The sequence below is a fragment of the Ascaphus truei genome, chromosome 15 (assembly GCF_040206685.1).
Source record: "Ascaphus truei isolate aAscTru1 chromosome 15, aAscTru1.hap1, whole genome shotgun sequence".
Taxonomy (NCBI): Eukaryota; Metazoa; Chordata; class Amphibia; order Anura; family Ascaphidae; genus Ascaphus; species Ascaphus truei.
In genome coordinates, this window is record NC_134497.1 from 27,065,096 (window position 1) to 27,083,855 (window position 18,760).

The following is an 18,760-nucleotide window of genomic DNA, read 5'->3' on the forward strand; positions in this document are numbered from 1 at the left end:
GTTTTTTACAAGTTAGTGAATTGTTGTCTCACATTCTTTGCCAAATAAACATATTTTTATTCATCTGTGTGGCGCTGTCTTCCACTACATGCGCCCTTGTGTGCTGTCTTGTTTTTGCTGCACGGCTGTCCAGTGAAAACACCTTATATATCTTACCTCTAAGGGATAAGCACCATCTACTCCAACCCCACGTGAGTGACAGCTGCCTTACTGACATATATACTGTGTATATATATATATATATATATATATATATATATAAAAGGAATTTCAGTAGCGCCACTCGTGAATTCAAGTATCAATAGAAATAATTAAATATAAATTATTAAAGTGCAATTGTTATGTGCAATATAACGCAATATAAATCAATCTAAAAGATATGACAAACAGTAAATTTGGGTATGAAAAAATATATATAAAAAAAGGAAATAAAGTGATATAAGAAATGTGCTAATAATCAAACAGGGAAAAAATGGGGAGAGGATACAAAAATAGAGTAAAGTCCAACCCTTGATGGAAATCTAGTGTAAAGTCAATGATGATGTATGATGCTGTTCAGGGATCCACGGCTGCTCTCAGAAGGAATAACCAATTCCAACAGGAAAACTATAGAAAAAGAAGAACAGAGAGCGCACCTCCCATAGTGTAAAACAGTACATTTAATCAATAAAAAGCACAAGGGGATTAAGGATACTCACAAGGATAGGAGTTAAAAAGGCAATTTGTGATATATACTGCTGCGGCCAAGTTTATTCGAGCATTTGCCCGTTCTTGGCCGCAGCAGTAGCCTGGCGCGCGCCCGAGAGTGACGGGCGCGCGCCGAAGCAGCGGAAGAGCGCCCTCCGATCGGGGCGCTCTCCCTACCGCTGCCGGGTCCGCCGGGTCCCCCGGAACCCCCTGCCGCCGTCACCCACATCGCGGGACACCAGGGCTCCCTCGGGTAGCCCTGGACGCGCGTGCAGGGGGCGCAGGCTCCCGAAGACGCGTGACCGCGCGTCATAGCACGCCGAGGGGCGGCCACTAGCAAGCCGGGAAATCTCCCGGCTTGCGGATCTGGCCGCACTGCAATTAAGTGTGTCGGCAGTGTATAATCACCACCAGCAAAGCCACACCGTCCAGGAACACATCTGATTGGTATAGGGTCCCTCCGGTGTATCTGCAGCAGTAGTAGGTGATAGGGAACAAGCTCTCTCAGCGTCCGTGCAGTATAGAGATTTTTCAGCCTCTCCGGCCGTAAAGCGCACACTGCGTGATGACGTAATGTCGTGGTTGCCTCCCTGACTACTACTACTACTGCTGCAGATACACCGGAGGGACCCTATACCAATCAGATGTGTTCCTGGACGGTGTGGCTTTGCTGGTGGTGATTATATATATCACAAATTGCCTTTTTAACTCCTATCCTTGTGAGTGTCCTTAATCCCCTTGTGCTTTTTATTGATTAAATGTACTGTTTTACACTATGGGAGGTGCGCTCTCTGTTCTTCTTTATATATATATATATATATATATATATATATATATATATATATATATATTTATATTTGTGTCAAAAGGAGTGCTACTGAGCATGGCTAAATGTATACAACAAAAGACAGAAATGCCCAATGCTGTATCCAATGTGAAAAAATATATAGTAAAATACTTAATTACTATTCTCGTGAGTAAAGGTTATTTAATTAAACCCTTTGGCCAAAGCGCTATAAGCCTGCTGCCACATCACGGCATGACCAGTAAAGTAAGTTAATGTGACAATTCTCATTTACCTCAGCTGGAGGGAGAATGACCGCAGTGGGTCTGTCTAACACAGAAACATGAAAAACCTTCTACTTTAAAAAGTGGGGTGACCTTTAACCCTGGGAGGAGGGGACACTAACCTTTTTAAAGTGGAAGGTTTTTCATGTTTCTATGTTGGACAGACCCACTGCCCAACTCTACCCTGGCCCCAGTCAGTATCAAATCATTAATAACCACAGAATGATGCTAAACAGCATTAGCACTTTTAACCCACTGTCGCCATGCTGCGACAGCATAAAACACTAAATATAGTATATAAAGCTATTATAATTATAACACATAGGGATGGGAGTGGGGCAGCCATGTGTCCCACACCTGCCTGGTAACACAAAGCTCACTTTCCCGACAAAACGAAACTAGCCCCAAACAAAACCCAGAGGTGAGCGAGGGGCTTCCAGTCCTGGGCTCTCCCACAATCCCATGGTCCCCCAGTCCTGTGCCCCCCCCCCCCAAAGTCCTGTACCCCCTCCCCCCCCCAGTCCCTTCACCTTTATTATGAAAGCCATCACAACCCTCTTACCCTAAAACCCCCTACCCCAAGCACTTACCCTAAACCCCTTCAATTAACCCCATCCACAAAACAGTAATAAAACTTACATTAGAAGTGGCTGGTGGCGGAGGGTCCATCTGCGGCCTAATAGCGACTGCAAATTGGTCGCGGCGAAACTATTCCAATTCACAGCTAAGTGAGGCTACAGACAGCTCCAGCATAATGTGGAATGCACATTTTATTAGGACAAACAGCATCGAAATCTAAAACATTATTAAGAACAACATTTTTCTTTAAATAAAACTACAATAAAAATGATACAAATAACCTGCATTTAAAACGTTACAACTTTTTAACATTTTAAAATGCTCGTTTTATGTCACATACGCTAAATTACAATGAAAAGTGACTTTAGTTTAACACAGATACACGTGTACACTTATATGTGAGCATCTTAGTTACTGGTTATCCCTAAACATACCTTGCTTTAGAGATAGGTCTCTCAACTGTGTGTGTCCTCTTGTGTCTCCTCAGGTTGGCTGACACACTAAATCCCTTCCCACATTCCCCACATACATGCGGTCTCTCCCCTGTGTGTGTCCTCTTGTGTTTGTCCAGGCTGGATGAAACACTAAATCCCTTCCCGCATTCCCCACATACATGCGGTCTCTCCCCTGTGTGTCCTCTTGTGTTTGTTCAGACTGGATAAGTCCCTAAATCCCTTCCCACATTCCCCACATTCATGCGGTCTCTCCCCTGTGTGTGTCCTCATGTGTGTGTTCAGGCTAGATGACACACGAAATCCCTTCCCACATTCCCCACATACATGCGGTCTCTCCCCTGTGTGTGTCCTCTTGTGTGTGTCTAGGCTGGATGACACACTAAATCCCTTCCCGCATTCCCCACATACATGCGGTCTCTCCCCTGTGTGTGTCCTATTGTGTGTTTTCAGGCTGGATAAGTCCCTAAATCCCTTCCCACATTCCCCACATACATGCGGTTTCTCCCCTGTGTGTGTCCTCTTGTGTGTGTTCAAGTTGAATAAATTACTAAATCCCTTCCCACATTCCCCACATACATGCGGTCTCTCCCCTGTGTGTGTCCTCTTGTGTGTGTTCAAGTTGAATAAATTACTAAATCCCTTCCCACATTCCCCACATAAATGCGGTCTTTCCCCTGTGTGTGTCCTCTTGTGTTTGTTCAGACTGGATAAGTCGCTAAATCCCTTCCCACATTCCCCACATACATGCGGTCTCTCCCCTGTGTGTGTCCTCTTGTGTGTGTTCAAGTTGAATAAATTACCAAATCCCTTCCCACATTCCCCACATACATGCGGTCTTTCCCCTGTGTGTGTCCTCTTGTGTTTGTTCAGACTGGATAAGTCCCTAAATCCCTTCCCACATTCCCCACATACATGCGGTCTCTCCCCTGTGTGTGTCCTCTTGTGTGTGTTCAAGTTGAATAAATTACTAAATCCCTTCCCACATTCCCCACATACATGCGGTCTCTCCCCTGTGTGTTTTCTCTTGTGTGTGTTCAGACTCGATAACTGACTATATCCCTTCCCACATTCCCCACATACATGCGGTCTCTCCCCTGTGTGTGTCCTCATGTGTGTGTTCAGGCAGGATAAGTAACTAAATCCCTTCCCACATTCCCCACAAACATGCGGTCTCGCCCCTGTGTGTGTCGTCTTCTGTAGGTTCTGGTCTGATAACCAAGTCAGACTCTTCCCACTTTCTCCAATATCTTTTCCTCTGGCAGCAGTTAATATATATATTTTGGAATGAGAAGCAGTTACATTGTTTACTAATTGCCTTGACTGGTTGAAAGATGCATTTTCTGTCATATTTATTGAAATGTTGCAAGATTGTTCTGTCCTCATCTTTTCCATATTCTCATTTGGGTGTTTGAACTTCAGATGTTTGAGGAGGTAATCCTGACTTCTAAAAGCAACCTTGCAGTGTTGGCATGGGTGGATTATTGGTGCTTGTCTTTGTACTAGACGAGACAAAAAAGTCACAGTTACACAAACTGTCTTACAAAAGGCCATGCAGGAGAGGTAAGTTGGCATATCACAGAAAGTTCAGGATGAAAGTAAACTGTAGATATACATTGTAAAAATGAAGGGTTTAGCACAACATGTGCAGCATTAGGGCCGGGAGAGTAGATGTAGTGGATCATACATTTAAAGTGGATCATATTATTTAACGATTTTAAAGGAAATCTCACTAGCTGCAAAACACAAATTAAAGTGGCAGACATATTTTCAAATCCTTTGATAGATAGTAAGTTGATAGTTTCAGTTGTGAAGTATAATTAAAAAAATATTTGTACCATGAATAGAATATGTGTCTCATTAAAACCTCACATATCGAGCGGCGCATGCGCGAGGCTGAGGTGGGTGGCAGCATAAACTGAGTGCTCCATCCCCCACCTCCTAAAAAACAATAAAAAAGCAGCAAGTAACCCGCATAAAACCAGAAAAAGTTACAGAAGCACAGCGGCAACCCCCGCAATGGCCCCGCTGAACCCCCCCTCCCAAAAAAAGGAGGGGGATCTCCGAAATTATATCTGGGCCGATCTGCCTCATGGAGCGCCGGGGCAGGAATGGCGACAGAATCAGCAGCAGGATCAGAATCAGACGGTGAAGAAGACCCCCCAGGAGAGCCGGCACAGCTACCGGTTCGCCGGTGTGACTTTGACCGGCTGTACCGAGATATGAAGGCACTAATCCATGTAGAGATGCAGGATTTGAAAAAGAAGGTGCATGGCCTGGGGGAAAGAACAGGGGCCCTGGAGGATAAAATGATGACCACCTCGAAACACATGAAAAATGCAGACAAAAGAGCAGCATAGATGCAGACACAAATCAATGAACTCACAGACCGACAAGAGGATGCGGAAAACAGGGATCGCCGCAACAACATCAGAGTTCGCGGCATCCCTGAGGCTATCACGGACGTGGAGGGATTTGTGACCAGGTGGCTCAAATCACTGCTCCGGAGTTGCCGTCTGCCGAATTACAGATGGACCGGTGCCACAGGGCCCTCAGAAGCCGCCCTGCAGCAACGGAGCAGCCACGCGATGTCATCGCTAGGCTGCACCATTACAAGACCAGGGATACGGTCTTTCACAAAGCAAAAACTGAGGGTTCCTGCCGCTTTGAGGGAACATCCATGCAACTGTTCCAGGACCTCTCTCCGGTCACCCTGGCCAGACGATGGAAGCTACAACCCGTCACCAAGGTGCGAAGAGACCGGGAGATCCGCTATAGGTGGACCTTCCCGTTTGGCCTGCTGGTAATAAAAAACGGGAAGGCCATCTCTATGAAAGAAATTGAAGAAAGCGAGGACTTCCGAAACAAACTGGGGGTGAAAGAGGGCCCTGCAAGAAGCCCCAGGAGAGACCAACCGGAGGAGCCGGAGTGGAGGACAGCCGGTCCGTCCAAACCCAGCCGGGATCCGGTGGACCCAGAAGGGAACTGAACTATACACTAGTGCATACACACTGAAAATAAAGTTGTTGGGCTATAGTTTTCCCGGTTCTGGAACCTTATATCGACATTCCCAAAGAAAATCCCCTTACACCGAATTCCCCAGCTGATTCCGAACCTCGAGTTAACAAGCGGAATCCCCACATGAGCCTCATACCAAAGAAGCACACGATAAACCTAAAAAGCAAGGGAAAGACAAAAGCAAAAGTCACCAACATGAAGTTCCTACCTGGAGATGGAATGGCGGCCAGCGGTGGAACGCATGACGGCCAAGATGGCGCTGCAGCACCAGCCAGACCGCGTGGCATCTTCCCGGAAGCAGAGCCTACCCTGTCAGGAGAACTGGTAAGGAGACTTCTTCCTCCGCGGGCTCCACCAGGGAAAATGGCGTCCACCGGAAGGACGTCACAGGAAGCGGAGCGGCCGCCATCTTGGAGGAGGAAAAGCAGCAAAAGCACAGAACGTCATCCTGCGGCGACGGGATCAGCCGAGATTTCGCAGACAAACATGGAGGCACCCTGACAGTAGCCAGGAGCCCGAGCTGCAGCAAAGAGGGACATGAGAGGTCCCGGACAAAACCTACAAAACAGAGCCTCTTTGGTTGGACAATTAACATGTTCCAACGTTTCCCCTGCAATATTGAGCCCCAGAATTATTCTTTACACAGCTAATACCAAAGTTGCCTTTTCTGCCATGCGTAATATGCCCATGGCTCAAATGCCAAGCAACTTCGGTGCAAATAATAGCGCTGCCTCTTTCAGCAACCATGGCCCTACAGAAGTGGTGGAAAGGATAGAATACCAGAGAGGAGATAAGCAGCAGGGGAGGGGCCAGGAGGGATAAAGGTTAGAAAGGTGATAGTGGCAGGAGAGGATGGGACAAAAATAGTTACCCCCCGCTAGTAGCCGCGCCTGGGAATAGGGCGCAACGGGACCACAAGCATTAAAATAAAAGGGGTCTGAAACACTAAAGAATGGGAAACACAGCGCCACCCGAGTGATCTTCAGGGGGGGGCAGGGGGAATGTATATGATAATAGGAGGCTGTGAAGCAGCGAAGTAGCTGGACACAGATGTGGGGGATGAGTAGAAATACGGCAATACGGGGTACTAGAGGCGGGAGTGAAGGGAAGTCGATTACCCATAGTTAACAGGTTAATGTTAAAAATAAAGTTGAGGGAGAGTTGGTTTGCGGTTGATTTGCAGCTTAGCTTAGCTCAGGTAAAGAAGGGGGGGGGAGGGCGCTGCCCTCCGCACCTGCCTTGAGCATGAGTCTCCACATGGGCACAGGGGGGAAACCCTATCTGGGGCTCATGAAAGTCCCCACTGGGCCAGCCACGAGGGGCGGGAGAGGGGGAGGGAGAGCCATCCCGGACTCTGCCCAGGCTGAACGCCCAGGAGAGGCAGAGAAAGCGATATGGGGAGTTGGTTCTTCCCCATGCGCCGGATGTTCAATAAAGTTAAATTTATGTGTTGTGATGAGTGTCTATGTGCTCCCCCTGTGTATTTCCCTTTGTTTCCCTGGGCTGCAGTTAATAAATTTGGAACGCACAAACCGGAGCTCGAAGAAGAGAGGAGTGTGCAGGGTACATCTACTCACCTGGACGATACATCACACTGGCGATCTAAAAGAGGTTTGGATTTCCACACATGGGTAGGGAAATTGTGATCCTTTCACACAATGTGAAAGGCTTTAATAGCCCAGGGAAGAAAAAACTGGCCATGATGGACTATAAAAAAACTGACCCGGATTCCAACCTCTAACTAATTTTGAAAGACTATGCAGGAAAGGATATTACTGTAAAGGGCTGATTTCAGAAATATATATGGGCCTGGCGCGATCAGCGGGCTGTTCCCCACATAGCTATATGACCAAATGGGCAGAATATCTGAATACAGAGATCGATCGAGAAGACTGGGAAGACATTTGGGAGGTAGCTGCCAAAACGTCAATCTGCACCACGATCAAAGAGAATATCTATAAAATTCTATTTCATTGGTACCTAACCCCGAGCAGGCTGGCCCAGATCTTCCCCGGGTCCCCGGATTTGTGCTGGAGGGGATGCGGGCAAAAAGGAGATATGGTTCATATTTGGTGGAGTTGCCCAAAAATTCAGGTATTCTGGGTCATGATACAAACATTGATCAGAGAATACCTAGGGGTGGAGGTTGAGGTGGAACCATTGACCATGGTGCTGGCCAAGCCAATAGATGAATTAGGAACGGCAGAAAGTAAGATGATCACTCATGTAATGACGACTGCCCGCTGTGTTATTGCAGCTGCCTGGAAAAAGGTGAACGCGCCTTCTAGGCAGACGGTCCTACGGAGACTAAGGGAAATAAAGATGATGGAGCTCCTCACAGCACAGTTGAATCAAAAAACTGACAAATTTCATAAAATTTGGGAAATATGGCCAGGAAATTAGGGACCCAAGAGAAATAAACACAGAAAGACCAGACAAATGGGCTCTTCTCCCCCCCCCTTCCACCCCTCCCCCCCCCTTCCACCCCTCCCCCCCCATCTTTGTCTTCTTTCCTATGCTCTTCTCTTTCCTTTGTTAAGTTCATGAGAGACGCTTACGGAAGCGGCTGCTTCCCTAACACAACCGGAAATAAGAAGATAGACCACACTTGCTCAAAGACCGTGTTATAGGATTTTTTTTTATTTAAGTAGCGCTGACAAACTGTGAATGCTTTTTGCTGTATGGACAAGCGACACTGTTAAAACATCACATGTATTCCAAGATCATATATTTGTTATGTCTCTCCAAAATAATAAAAAAAAATTGAAACAAAAAAAAACTGACCCGGACATCTTAATGCTACAACAGACACACTTTTCTAAAGATAGCTCCCCGAAATACATTGATTATAAATATAAAAAATGGTTCTCGGCCTCTGCTAGAAAGAAAAAAAGAGGAGTAGCTATATTATTTCATGATAGATTACCACTAACAGTTCACACAGTCAAAAAAGACAAAAACGGCCGGTACTTGATCATCCAAGGGGAATTACAGGGTCAACCTATCACCGTTGCAAATGTATATGCCCCGAGTGATAATGCAGAGGCTTTCCTAGAGAAATTCTTCTCCGTACTCAGCAAACTGGCACAGGGGTGTGTTGTCCTTGGGTGGGACATTAATCAGACTCTTGACCCGCTGCTGGATAGATGCACCCCTGGGGGCCACAGCCGGTCAAAAGTCAGGACAGCGTGGAACAGAGGACTGAGAACTAATAATCTCTTGGATGTTTGGCGTGAGCAACATTATGACGAAAAGAGTTTCACATTTTATTCCCACCCACACGACAGATACAGTAGGATTGACTACCTCTTTGTATCTAGCAGAATGGTTTCGCAGATCTCCCACTCGGGAATCCATGATATTTCGTAGTCAGATCATGCACCGGTCGAGCTGCGGTGCACGAGATTCAGTCTAGACAGACCAGGAGCGAACTGGAAACTTAACGAGGTATTGTTAAAAATCCCCGAAATCTCACAAAAAGTGGGGGACAGAATCAGGGTATACTTTCAGGAGAACATGGGAAGTGTGGTTTCACAGTCCACCCTATGGGAAGCCCATAAGGCTACTCTGAGAGGAGAGCTCATAGGGATCGCGAGTAAGCGGAAGAGGGAGAAGGACAAAAAAATTACCCAATTAAAATCAGAGCTGTCGGTCCTATCCGCCCTTCATAAAGATAACAAAAATGCAGTGACCCTCAAGGAGTGGCTGGACACCAAAACTAAACTAAATTTACTGCTGTCCTCCCGTGCTGAGAAGGAGCTGTCTTGGTCGAAGCGGAAATTTTACGAAAAGGCAAACAAGCCAGATACCCTACTTGCCAATAAGCTTAGAGACAGAACCTAAGTCTCCCAAATTCAGGCAATTCGGATGGCACAGGGAAATCTCACCTCTGACCCCAAATTGATAGTAGAGGAATTTAAATCATATTATGAGACCCTGTACGATGGAGCGAAAGTGGTCCACAATGCAACCACGCAAGCACGTCTAAAGACATTTTTAAAAGAGGCTCAGCTACCTAAATTGACCAGAGAGGAGAGGGACGCACTACAGGCAGATTTCACTATGGAGGAGCTTCTGGAGGTAATGAAGTCACTGAAAGCATCCAAGGCCCCAGGCCCGGGTGGCTTTTTCAATCTGTACTATAAAAAATTCCGTAATATTTTGGCTCCTCACCTCCTAAAGCTATGTAATTCATTTATGGACAGTGCCCCCATCCCGGGCTCGATGCTCCAGGCGTCTATTTCTGTGATCCCCAAACCGGGAAAAGACCCAGCGGACTGTAAAAGCTATAGACCCATCTCACTGATTAATTCAGACACCAAATCTTTTTCCAAATTACTGGCTAACCGCCTTAACCAGGTGTTGCCGAGGTTGGTCCACCCCTATCAAGTGGGGTTCATATGCGGAAGACAGGCATCAGATATCACTAGACGGATCATAGATTTAATCGATTTGGCCCACAAAAAACAGATCCCGTCCATGGTGCTTAGCCTCGACGCAGAGAAAGCATTCGATAGAATCGATTGGCCCTTCTTGAGGGAGACGCTTGGGGAGTTTGGCCTGGACGGGAGAATTCTAGAGGCAGTTCTGGTTCTGTACCAGGGACCGACGGCGAAGGTCAGGCACCAGGGCTTCCCGCCGGGGGAATTCCTGATAAAGAGCAGCACCAGACAGGGATTCCCCCTATCGCCTCTTCTGTTTGCACTCTGCATTGAGCCTCTTGCGGCACATATCCACCGCAGCCCAAATATAACAGGAATCCAAATAGGAGATCAGCCACATAACGTGGCCCTGTACGCTGATTATGTGATATTAACAATATCACAGCCCCTCACCTCTCTGCCAAATGTCTTTAGTATTCTAGGGGAATGCAATGCGATATCAGGCTTCAAAATCAATCAGGCAAAATCAGAGGCCCTAGCCATAAACCTACCAAAAGTCATGGAAAAACTGATTATGGTCAACTTTAATAATTTCAAATGGCAAACCTCCTCCATTAAATATCTAGGGGTAAATATCACGAAACAATTTGGCACCCTTTATAAAGCAAATTACCCCAGACTGATACAGACTCTGAAGGAGGATCTCAGGAGGTGGGCAGGGTACAGAATATCCTGGATCGGCAAAATCCAGACGCTTAAAATGAATCTCTTTCCCAGGATTCTGTACCTTTTTCAGACCCTACCGATACCTATAATTAAGGAAGATATCCTCCGGCTGCAGTCTGCAATGGTGAAATTCGTCTGGGGTAATAAAATGCCCCGCATTAAAACTAGCACTCTTATTCGGCTCACATCACGAGGAAGGTTAGCGGTACCTTGCTTGTTATCATATTTCAGAGCGGCCCAATTATCCCAAATTACTCAGTGGCACACCCAACCGAGGCTAAAGCGCTGGGTGGAACTAGAGTCCGACTGCTGTGCCCCGGTGGCACTACAGGACTTAATTTGGCTACCAAAAATGGTGCATAAACCATAAGCATCCCGCTCTCCGCAATCAGCAGCTCGTTAGCAGTATGGGATAAGAGCAGATATAGATTTGCCCTTACACGGCAACACTCCTTGATGACCACAATTTTGGGAAACCCTGATTTCGCTCTGGGCCTTCATATCAAAGACTTCACAATTTGGAGACAAAAAAGCTATACTCGGCTACTACATCTGGAGGGACGAATCTCAATAAAATCTTTTGAGCAAATTAAATCTGAAAAAGCAGTACCAAATTCAGAATTTTTTTAGGTACCTCCAGTAAAGAGCATTCTATGCAAAAGCCCCAGGCGAACCAATTTCGAACAGCTTTGTTCCAGAGGAACAGATACAAGGGGACTTATCTCTGGTATATATAGAGAGGTGGTCTGCCCAGCGACAGACAAGGACGTTACACTATGCTACTGGATCAGATGGGAGAGAGATTTAGGGGAGACATTAGAGGACGAGGACTGGAACTTTATTGTTACAGCAGCATCTAAGTGCTCCATTTGCACCACATTAAAGGAGAATGCGTATAAAGTCCTGATGAGATGGTATCTGACCCCGCTACGATTATCTACGTTTAGCAGGAATGTGTCCCAAACAATGTGGGGAACAGGCAGACTTGCTACACATGCTGTGGGGTTGCCCAAGATACTCCCAGTCTGGGATGAGATCAGGAATTGGCTCCAGAGAATTCTCGGTCACACGATCCCTTTGGACCCCTGGGTGTTTCTGCTGGCCAGACGCACCCCGGGGCTAAACAGATCGATGCACAAATTAATTGCACATTTTGCAACTGCCCTCAGGTGCGAAATCGCAGCATTGTGGAAGCAACCAGAGTTACCCGGATGGAGCAGTTAATGAGTCTGGTTAACGACACCGGCACAAATTTTCTAAAAGTTTGGGCGCCTTGGCTGGCACAAATAGATATCCCGGGGGTCAGTGCCGCTAACATATTGCTTTAATAGTAACGGACGCATTCTCCTCTGACGGAGAGACAATTAGGGACGTATACAAACAAAGCAGATGGGACTTAACGCTAGGCCGGACAGGTAGGGAGATGGGATAGATAGGTCTAATATGGAGCTATGGGCAGATAAAGGCAGGGAATCGTTGTCCTGAACCTCATCCCTGGTGTCAACAACAGTGAGCCCACCCTGCGACTCACCGGAGAACGGAAACATCTGAAGACTGCTGCCCCCCTCTCCCCACTTTTTGTATCCCTGTCTAGAGTCTTGTTTGTCAGTGCGACTCCCCAGTGAGTCAATGTTGGTACAAGTTCAACAAAAGAGGGCGTGTGGTTACATTTATGTATGACATTGGGTTGGCAGACATTGTGATGAATGTACCATGCTCTCAATAAAAACACTTTTGGTTGAAAAAAAAACAAAAAACCTCACATATCAGTCACCGGGTGTTCCCGTTGCCGCACCATGTACCAGGTCTCTAATAGTTCTAGGATGACCTAACTTTCTGCTATATCTCCATTGTTAAATCAGGAACCAAATGTACAATTATTGTATTTTAACATAAATACATATACAATGGTGGTGGGGACAATGCAAACAAAAAAACGATGCAAAATCATGGAATGTGATTCCAAAAAAAGGAAGGTGATTCCCTTCCTTTAAGGTGGCAACCAAGCACCCAAAAAAAGGCCATTCATAACATGGTACATCAACCAACTCCCTTCATTACCTTAGCAGTTAGCCACTGAGGGGGGTTATAAATGTATTTTTATAATGTTGATGTATTTATTTATTACTGAGTTAACATTTATTGCCAATGTGGATATTTTGGCCGCCCATTACGAGGGACTAGTTATCCACAGTGATAATCAAATGTTCTATGCGTAAGATGAATTTTGAATGTTCTTTTATGTTTTGTTTTAAACGTGTATATAATTTTTTGTTAATATTTAAAACCATAATTGTCTAATAGGGATATTGGGCATTAGTCTAGAAGGGGGGCGGAAGTAGGGGATGTGGGGGATGTGGGTGATGACGGTAGTTGCCCTAGGGAGGGTGGTTAGACTTCCCGTGGGGGGAAGGAGGGGATAAGTGGTGGTGAGAGGGGTTAACCCTTTAATTACCTAAGCGACTAGAATGGCAATGCTTTACTGGCCACTAACAGAGTCAACAGGGTTAGGTAATGTTTTTAAAATAAAGTATTAACCCCTTTGGTGCCTGTGGTATACCTTGTAACTGTGGGCATGAAACGGGTTATGTTATTTTGATCATAGGTTTCTGTAATAACAGACATTACAGAAGCCTATGATAGAAATATTAAGCCAATGTGATATGTAACATATTATTAACGCTCCCGTTAATTCCCATATCGCGAGATTGGCCCAAATATCATACCCAGTAAATTATTACCACAATCTTGATATATACAGCTGAACCCCATTATAACGCGGTCCTCGGGGGCCACCCGATCAGACCGCGTTATAACCGTGGTCGTGCTAATTTTTTTTAAATGGCTGCCGCGCACTCGAATGGAATGAGGAAATGGAGGCAGGAGTGAGGCGCCGGCAGCCCCAACCGGGGTTGCCACCTCTCCGGTTTTCACCCTGAGACTTCGGGTTTGGCATCCCCTTCTCCGGGCTACGGGTTTGTCCCTGAAATCTCCGGGTGGGCGGGTGGTCTGGACGGCAGTGAGCAGTGGCTAGCTCATGTGAATGAGTGCTTTATGTAGATTAGAAAACAGAATATAACTTGCTGCAGCTTTCTGTGGGAGGGGGAGTGTTGTGGTTACCGCAGCTATGCATTGATTAGTTGAATCATTATGATGTCACAGTTTTGCACAGGACTCTGGGACTTGCAGGTCACATGTCTGTAAATAAAATACAGGGGGGGTGTGTATGTGTGTGTGTAAAGTTTGTAATAAAACCGCGTTATAAGCGGATCCGCATTATAGCGGATCGCGCTATTACGGGGTTGAGCTGTACCACCTTAAAATTGCGGTAATGCCACCCGTTAGTTTATTATTTCCTTGTGTGCAATATTAACTCCACTTTAACAGAATTTGATGTATCTGAGCCGTAGTATTTTGTTTATGCCTTCGGGACAAACCAAGAACTAACCATGCTTTACTAGCCACTAAGGTGTAATGTAGTGTTTATATTATCCTCTTTGTGGTCAGCTAGTCTTCGACAGCCTGGAGTAGGTGATACAATATTTGCGGTATTTCTGCCGTTCATCCCGTTCCGATAAATATCGGGTCCAATAAAAAGTGCTTTATTTTTGGTGCTGAAACACTGATTCATTGAACAATAATAAGGCACTTTTTATGGGCGGTAATATGGAATTTTTGGTTATTGCAGCTTGATGTATCTGGCCCTTTGACTCAAGTCAGGTTTAGTGATATTAAGTTCTAGATGACCCGAAATGGTCTATGCAGATCTATCACTATTTGCAATTTAACATCAGTAATAAGACAATAGAGATGTAAAAACCACATACAGTAACACACATATTCCTGATTACCTTGTGCTGGCGCGTTACTTTGCCACAGCGTACCCCCTTGATACCAAGCTCTTTCCCATATTCATCTCCATACCAGACCAGGAGCTCTGTGTGTGGGGGGAGGTCTGTGCAGGTTCGGCAGTAGATTTCCCTGTGGTACTGGAACGCCACAAGGTTCTGTTCTTCCTCGTTTCTCGCACAATTTACAAACCTAAAATTGGGACAGGTAGTGAGGTCTCAAAGTAATGTCTATTTTATAAAGGGAGAGCTGAAAAGATACAAGTTGTTTATAATGTGACTTGTCTTTTCTTTCTTCTCTACAGTTTTTGAGGATAACAGTAGTTAATGGAGAGCAATGTATATACGAAGGCTCACTTGTATGTACCCACAGTTTGATTGGAATGGGAGCCACAGGCCACACCAGTTACTACTTTCTTATTACTTAAAATAAAAATAAAAACACTGTTGTAATTAAAAAATCCCCAACAAGATGACACAAGTGACACAAAGGTGAGTTTTCTTCCGATGGAACTAAACAGAAAGTGGGGTTGATGTAACAATGTGTTGTAGCAGGAATGTGTTCCATTAGCAACCTGAGCTTACAACATGCCCTGGACTGATTTGTAAATTGGACTATAGAAAAAGCTTATGCCACAGTCTAATGAGGTAACAATGTCAGTTTGGGCTTGAAACTCCCCCCTGTCATGGCCACGCCCCCCGCACATCCCATTTCTCCATATGGACCAAAGATTGCGGATTTTACCCTTGCACGTGCCGCCAGGCAATCAGACATGCATGCAGCAGTGACCACTGTGGCTGTAGCCTAAGTCTAGGTCCCCGCTGCAGCCAGCGGAGCGCATGCGGCCATGCCGCTCACCTGCTCCTTACCTCCTCCCTAGCTGTCCCCGGTGACTCCTCGCTTCCTGGCTCACTGCATACTGTGATATAACAAAGAGTAAATGCTGCATACCACAATATGATAAAGAGTGATACAATTACCAGTGCTCCCATCAATGTATGATCGGCTGCATCCAATCCACGGCATTCAAAAAGGAATGAGGATGGGACACACGGATTTCCAAAATAAAGAGATTTATTAAAGCATACACAACGTTTCGACCCTAAGGTCGTAGTCAAGTGCAAAAAGTGGCTTAATGAACAGAACACCAATGAATCTTAAATAACACCCATAATTACCCACAGTGCTTCCTGTTCTAATTGTTCACGTGGAACTGCCTACTCATCATCCATTGACATAATTAAGGCTCCACCCCCCTTCCCTTCATAATTATACATGCAGCAATAAGTCATATCATCAATGAGTCACCTAACCCTAATACTCCATCATTTTAGCTTCTGGCAAGCATTGCATATTATTAACAGTGTTCAAGAAAATTCATATTGACTGCAAAAACTTAATCCGGCTAGCATCTATACTATCGTCGTGACACATCAGCCAGCAGGGGATACAACAGACTTGTGTTCCCGTGCGGTGACGTGTCACATGGTGCACCAGGGAGCCAATGAAGAGGGGAGATCTTACTTCCACAAGTTAGTCTAGGCGGGGATCTTAAAAAATGCATATACTTGTTAAAAAATTCTGTGCAGAGTTCTGGTATAATTGTTGCAAGCTGTACACTTTCTAATGTATTAAACTAAAATACATAGAACTGTCCGATTATATTTACAAAAAGAACTGTATTCCGATTATATTTACAGAACTGCCTTACACATGTTGACAAGTACCAAACCACCTTTACCAGGCTTCCCACTCCAATGTTTTTCCGTGATTTATTAAGCTTGTAATGTTAGAAACATGTTGTGCTCCAGTGCAGCAAACCGACTGTTTCAGATGCATATCCTTCTGATCAACCCCCTCCCATCATAGACATGACCACGCCCACTGACCCATTTTGGCCACGCCCACCCCCCCACCGGAAAAAGGTGGCAGTGGATGTTCACAGTTGAGTGCAAATAGCCGCACGGCTATTCACAGTTGAGTGCAAATAGCCACACAGCTATTCGCACTCAGTAGGAAATAAAATGGAAAAAAAATGGGAAAAAAATAAACATCTCAGCCTGGAATTGAACCATGGTCTACTGTGTTAATGGCCTGGAGCATTACCATTAAGCTATAAGACTTTCTGATGCTTTCGTAGTGTATAAAGGCATAGAAGCCTATTGACATTACAGTGTTCATAGCAGCTCGGCTATTCGCACTCAGTTAAGTTGAGAGCAAATAGCCGCACGGCTATTCGCACTCAGTAGGAAATAAAAGGGGAAAAAAAAGACAGAACACTCTCCTATTGATATTGTATACCCCCTGCATCTGTAATCAGCGCGGCTTTAAGCTGAGTCCCCAGTCAGCAATGTGGCACGCGCCTGGCGGGGGGGCGGCGCATGCACAGCGCTAGACCGTGATCTGCGGTCTGAGGGGAGAGAGAACGTTTGCGACGGGAGGGGGCGTGGTGGTAGGTTTGCGGGGGCGTGGCCATGACGTCCCGCGGCTGGTTCGCCCTCATTGGCCGAACCGCCGGCGGGGGCGTGGCCACGCCTCCGTCGCAAATGCCAATCTCAAACTCCCCTGCCTGCCTGAAAACCTGTTGCGCACCGCTGGGGAAAGGTACGCGACAAGGTAGAGGCTGGGACCTGAGGAACTGGGTGGGCGGGGCTTGATCGCACAGGCGTGCGCTGTAGTAGTTAGTGGGGCCGCAGCCTTAGGAGCCGCTTCCGCATGCGTGCGGAGGAGTGTGGAAATGCAACGGAGGAGCGGTCATGTGACAGCAAACATCCAATGGGGATGAGGGTCTAGCCCCGCCTCCCGCCCCACCTCTGCCCTGCCCCCAAAGCACACTCACTGCCTCAACCTGTCAGGCCACAAAAAAGCACCAGCTTCTGCAGGCGAGGCTGAGCAGGAGCGCGGCCCGAGGCACCATGCCCGAGTCCTTAGGCCTCGGGCATGGTCATCGCTTAGGCGCTGACCCATGCTGAGGCGCGCTGCTGCTCGGCACTGAGCCCCTGCAGCCACAATAATAGCGGCTTTAGCAGGGGCTCGCGCACGCTTCTGCACACCTGCGGAAACGTGTCTTAAGAAATCTTTAGTTTCTTAGCTTGCCGGAGCGCAGGGCCGGTCACGTGAGTGGTTCACCCAATGAGGGCGAACCAGCTCCGTGAGGTCACTGGCCCGCCCCCAGACACACCCACGGACTGCGCGCACTCTAAGGCCAGGGAAAGCACCACTTTCCCTCAGCCTCAATGCGCCTGAGAGGGAGCGTGGTGTGCTGGCACACGAGCGCTGCGCCCTGCTCGGCCGTGCAATTTGTGGCTAGGTGCACGCTCATCTGGGGGCGCGGCCACAAAGGCATTGAGCTAGTTCGCGCTCATTAGGTGAACCGCTTACGTGACGTGCTTGGAGGCGGACAATTCAATTTTGCTTGCTCTGCAAGCGTCTCAAGCCCCGATGCTCACCCTGGCCAGGCACATAAGGCCTCGGCCAGGGTTCCTGCTGGCGTGCAGAGGCGCGCTGAGGCTCAAGGAAAGCGGGTGCTTTCCCTGGCCTTAGACAGCGCGCCATCGGGGGGCACGACGGGGGCGTGTCGGCGGGTGGGCCAGTGACGTCACGGAGCTGGTTCGCCCTCATTGGGCGAAACTCTCACGTGAACAGCCCTGCGCGCCAGCAAGCGGGGAAATGTAAAATTTCCCTAAGACCTACACTTCTGCCAGCGCGCGGAAGCGTAGGCGAGCCCCTACTAAAGCCGCTCTCATTGCGGCTGTAGGGGCTCAGTGCCGAGCGGAAGCGCATCTCCGCCCGCAAGCACTAAACATGGACGCGGTTACGATATATGTGCTGTACACCATTGATCTTAAACAGGGCCGCCAACAGCGGGGGGGAAAGGGTACTGGCGCCTGTTAATTAAAAAAAAAAAAATAACTGCAAAAAAAATTGCGGTGTCTCCCTGTGGTAGGGCCAGAAGTAGTCTGGGTTAAGCTCGGCGTCAGAGGGAGTTCTGTTTCGCGT

The 18,760-nt window shown here is 46.9% G+C and overlaps 1 protein-coding gene across 5 annotated transcripts in view; it reads right to left on the reverse strand.

Annotated features, from left to right (window-relative positions):
- Positions 1–2,524: 2,524 nt before the first annotated feature.
- Positions 2,525–18,760, reverse strand: part of LOC142466722 (uncharacterized) — a 32,539-nt gene continuing 16,303 nt past the window's right edge. For 2 of the 5 annotated variants that reach the window (XM_075572050.1, XM_075572047.1), the window contains 3 exons: positions 14,764–14,953; positions 6,013–6,213; positions 2,525–4,288 (listed from right to left, as the gene is read on the reverse strand). In XM_075572050.1, the coding sequence (XP_075428165.1) occupies positions 2,919–4,288; positions 6,013–6,091 (1,449 nt within the window). In that variant the 5' untranslated portion in view covers positions 6,092–6,213; positions 14,764–14,953 and the 3' untranslated portion in view covers positions 2,525–2,918. Of the gene's footprint in view, positions 4,289–6,012; positions 6,214–14,763; positions 17,824–18,760 lie in introns of those variants that run through there. The other 3 variants (XM_075572049.1, XM_075572048.1, XM_075572051.1) reach the window with 3 other exon arrangements.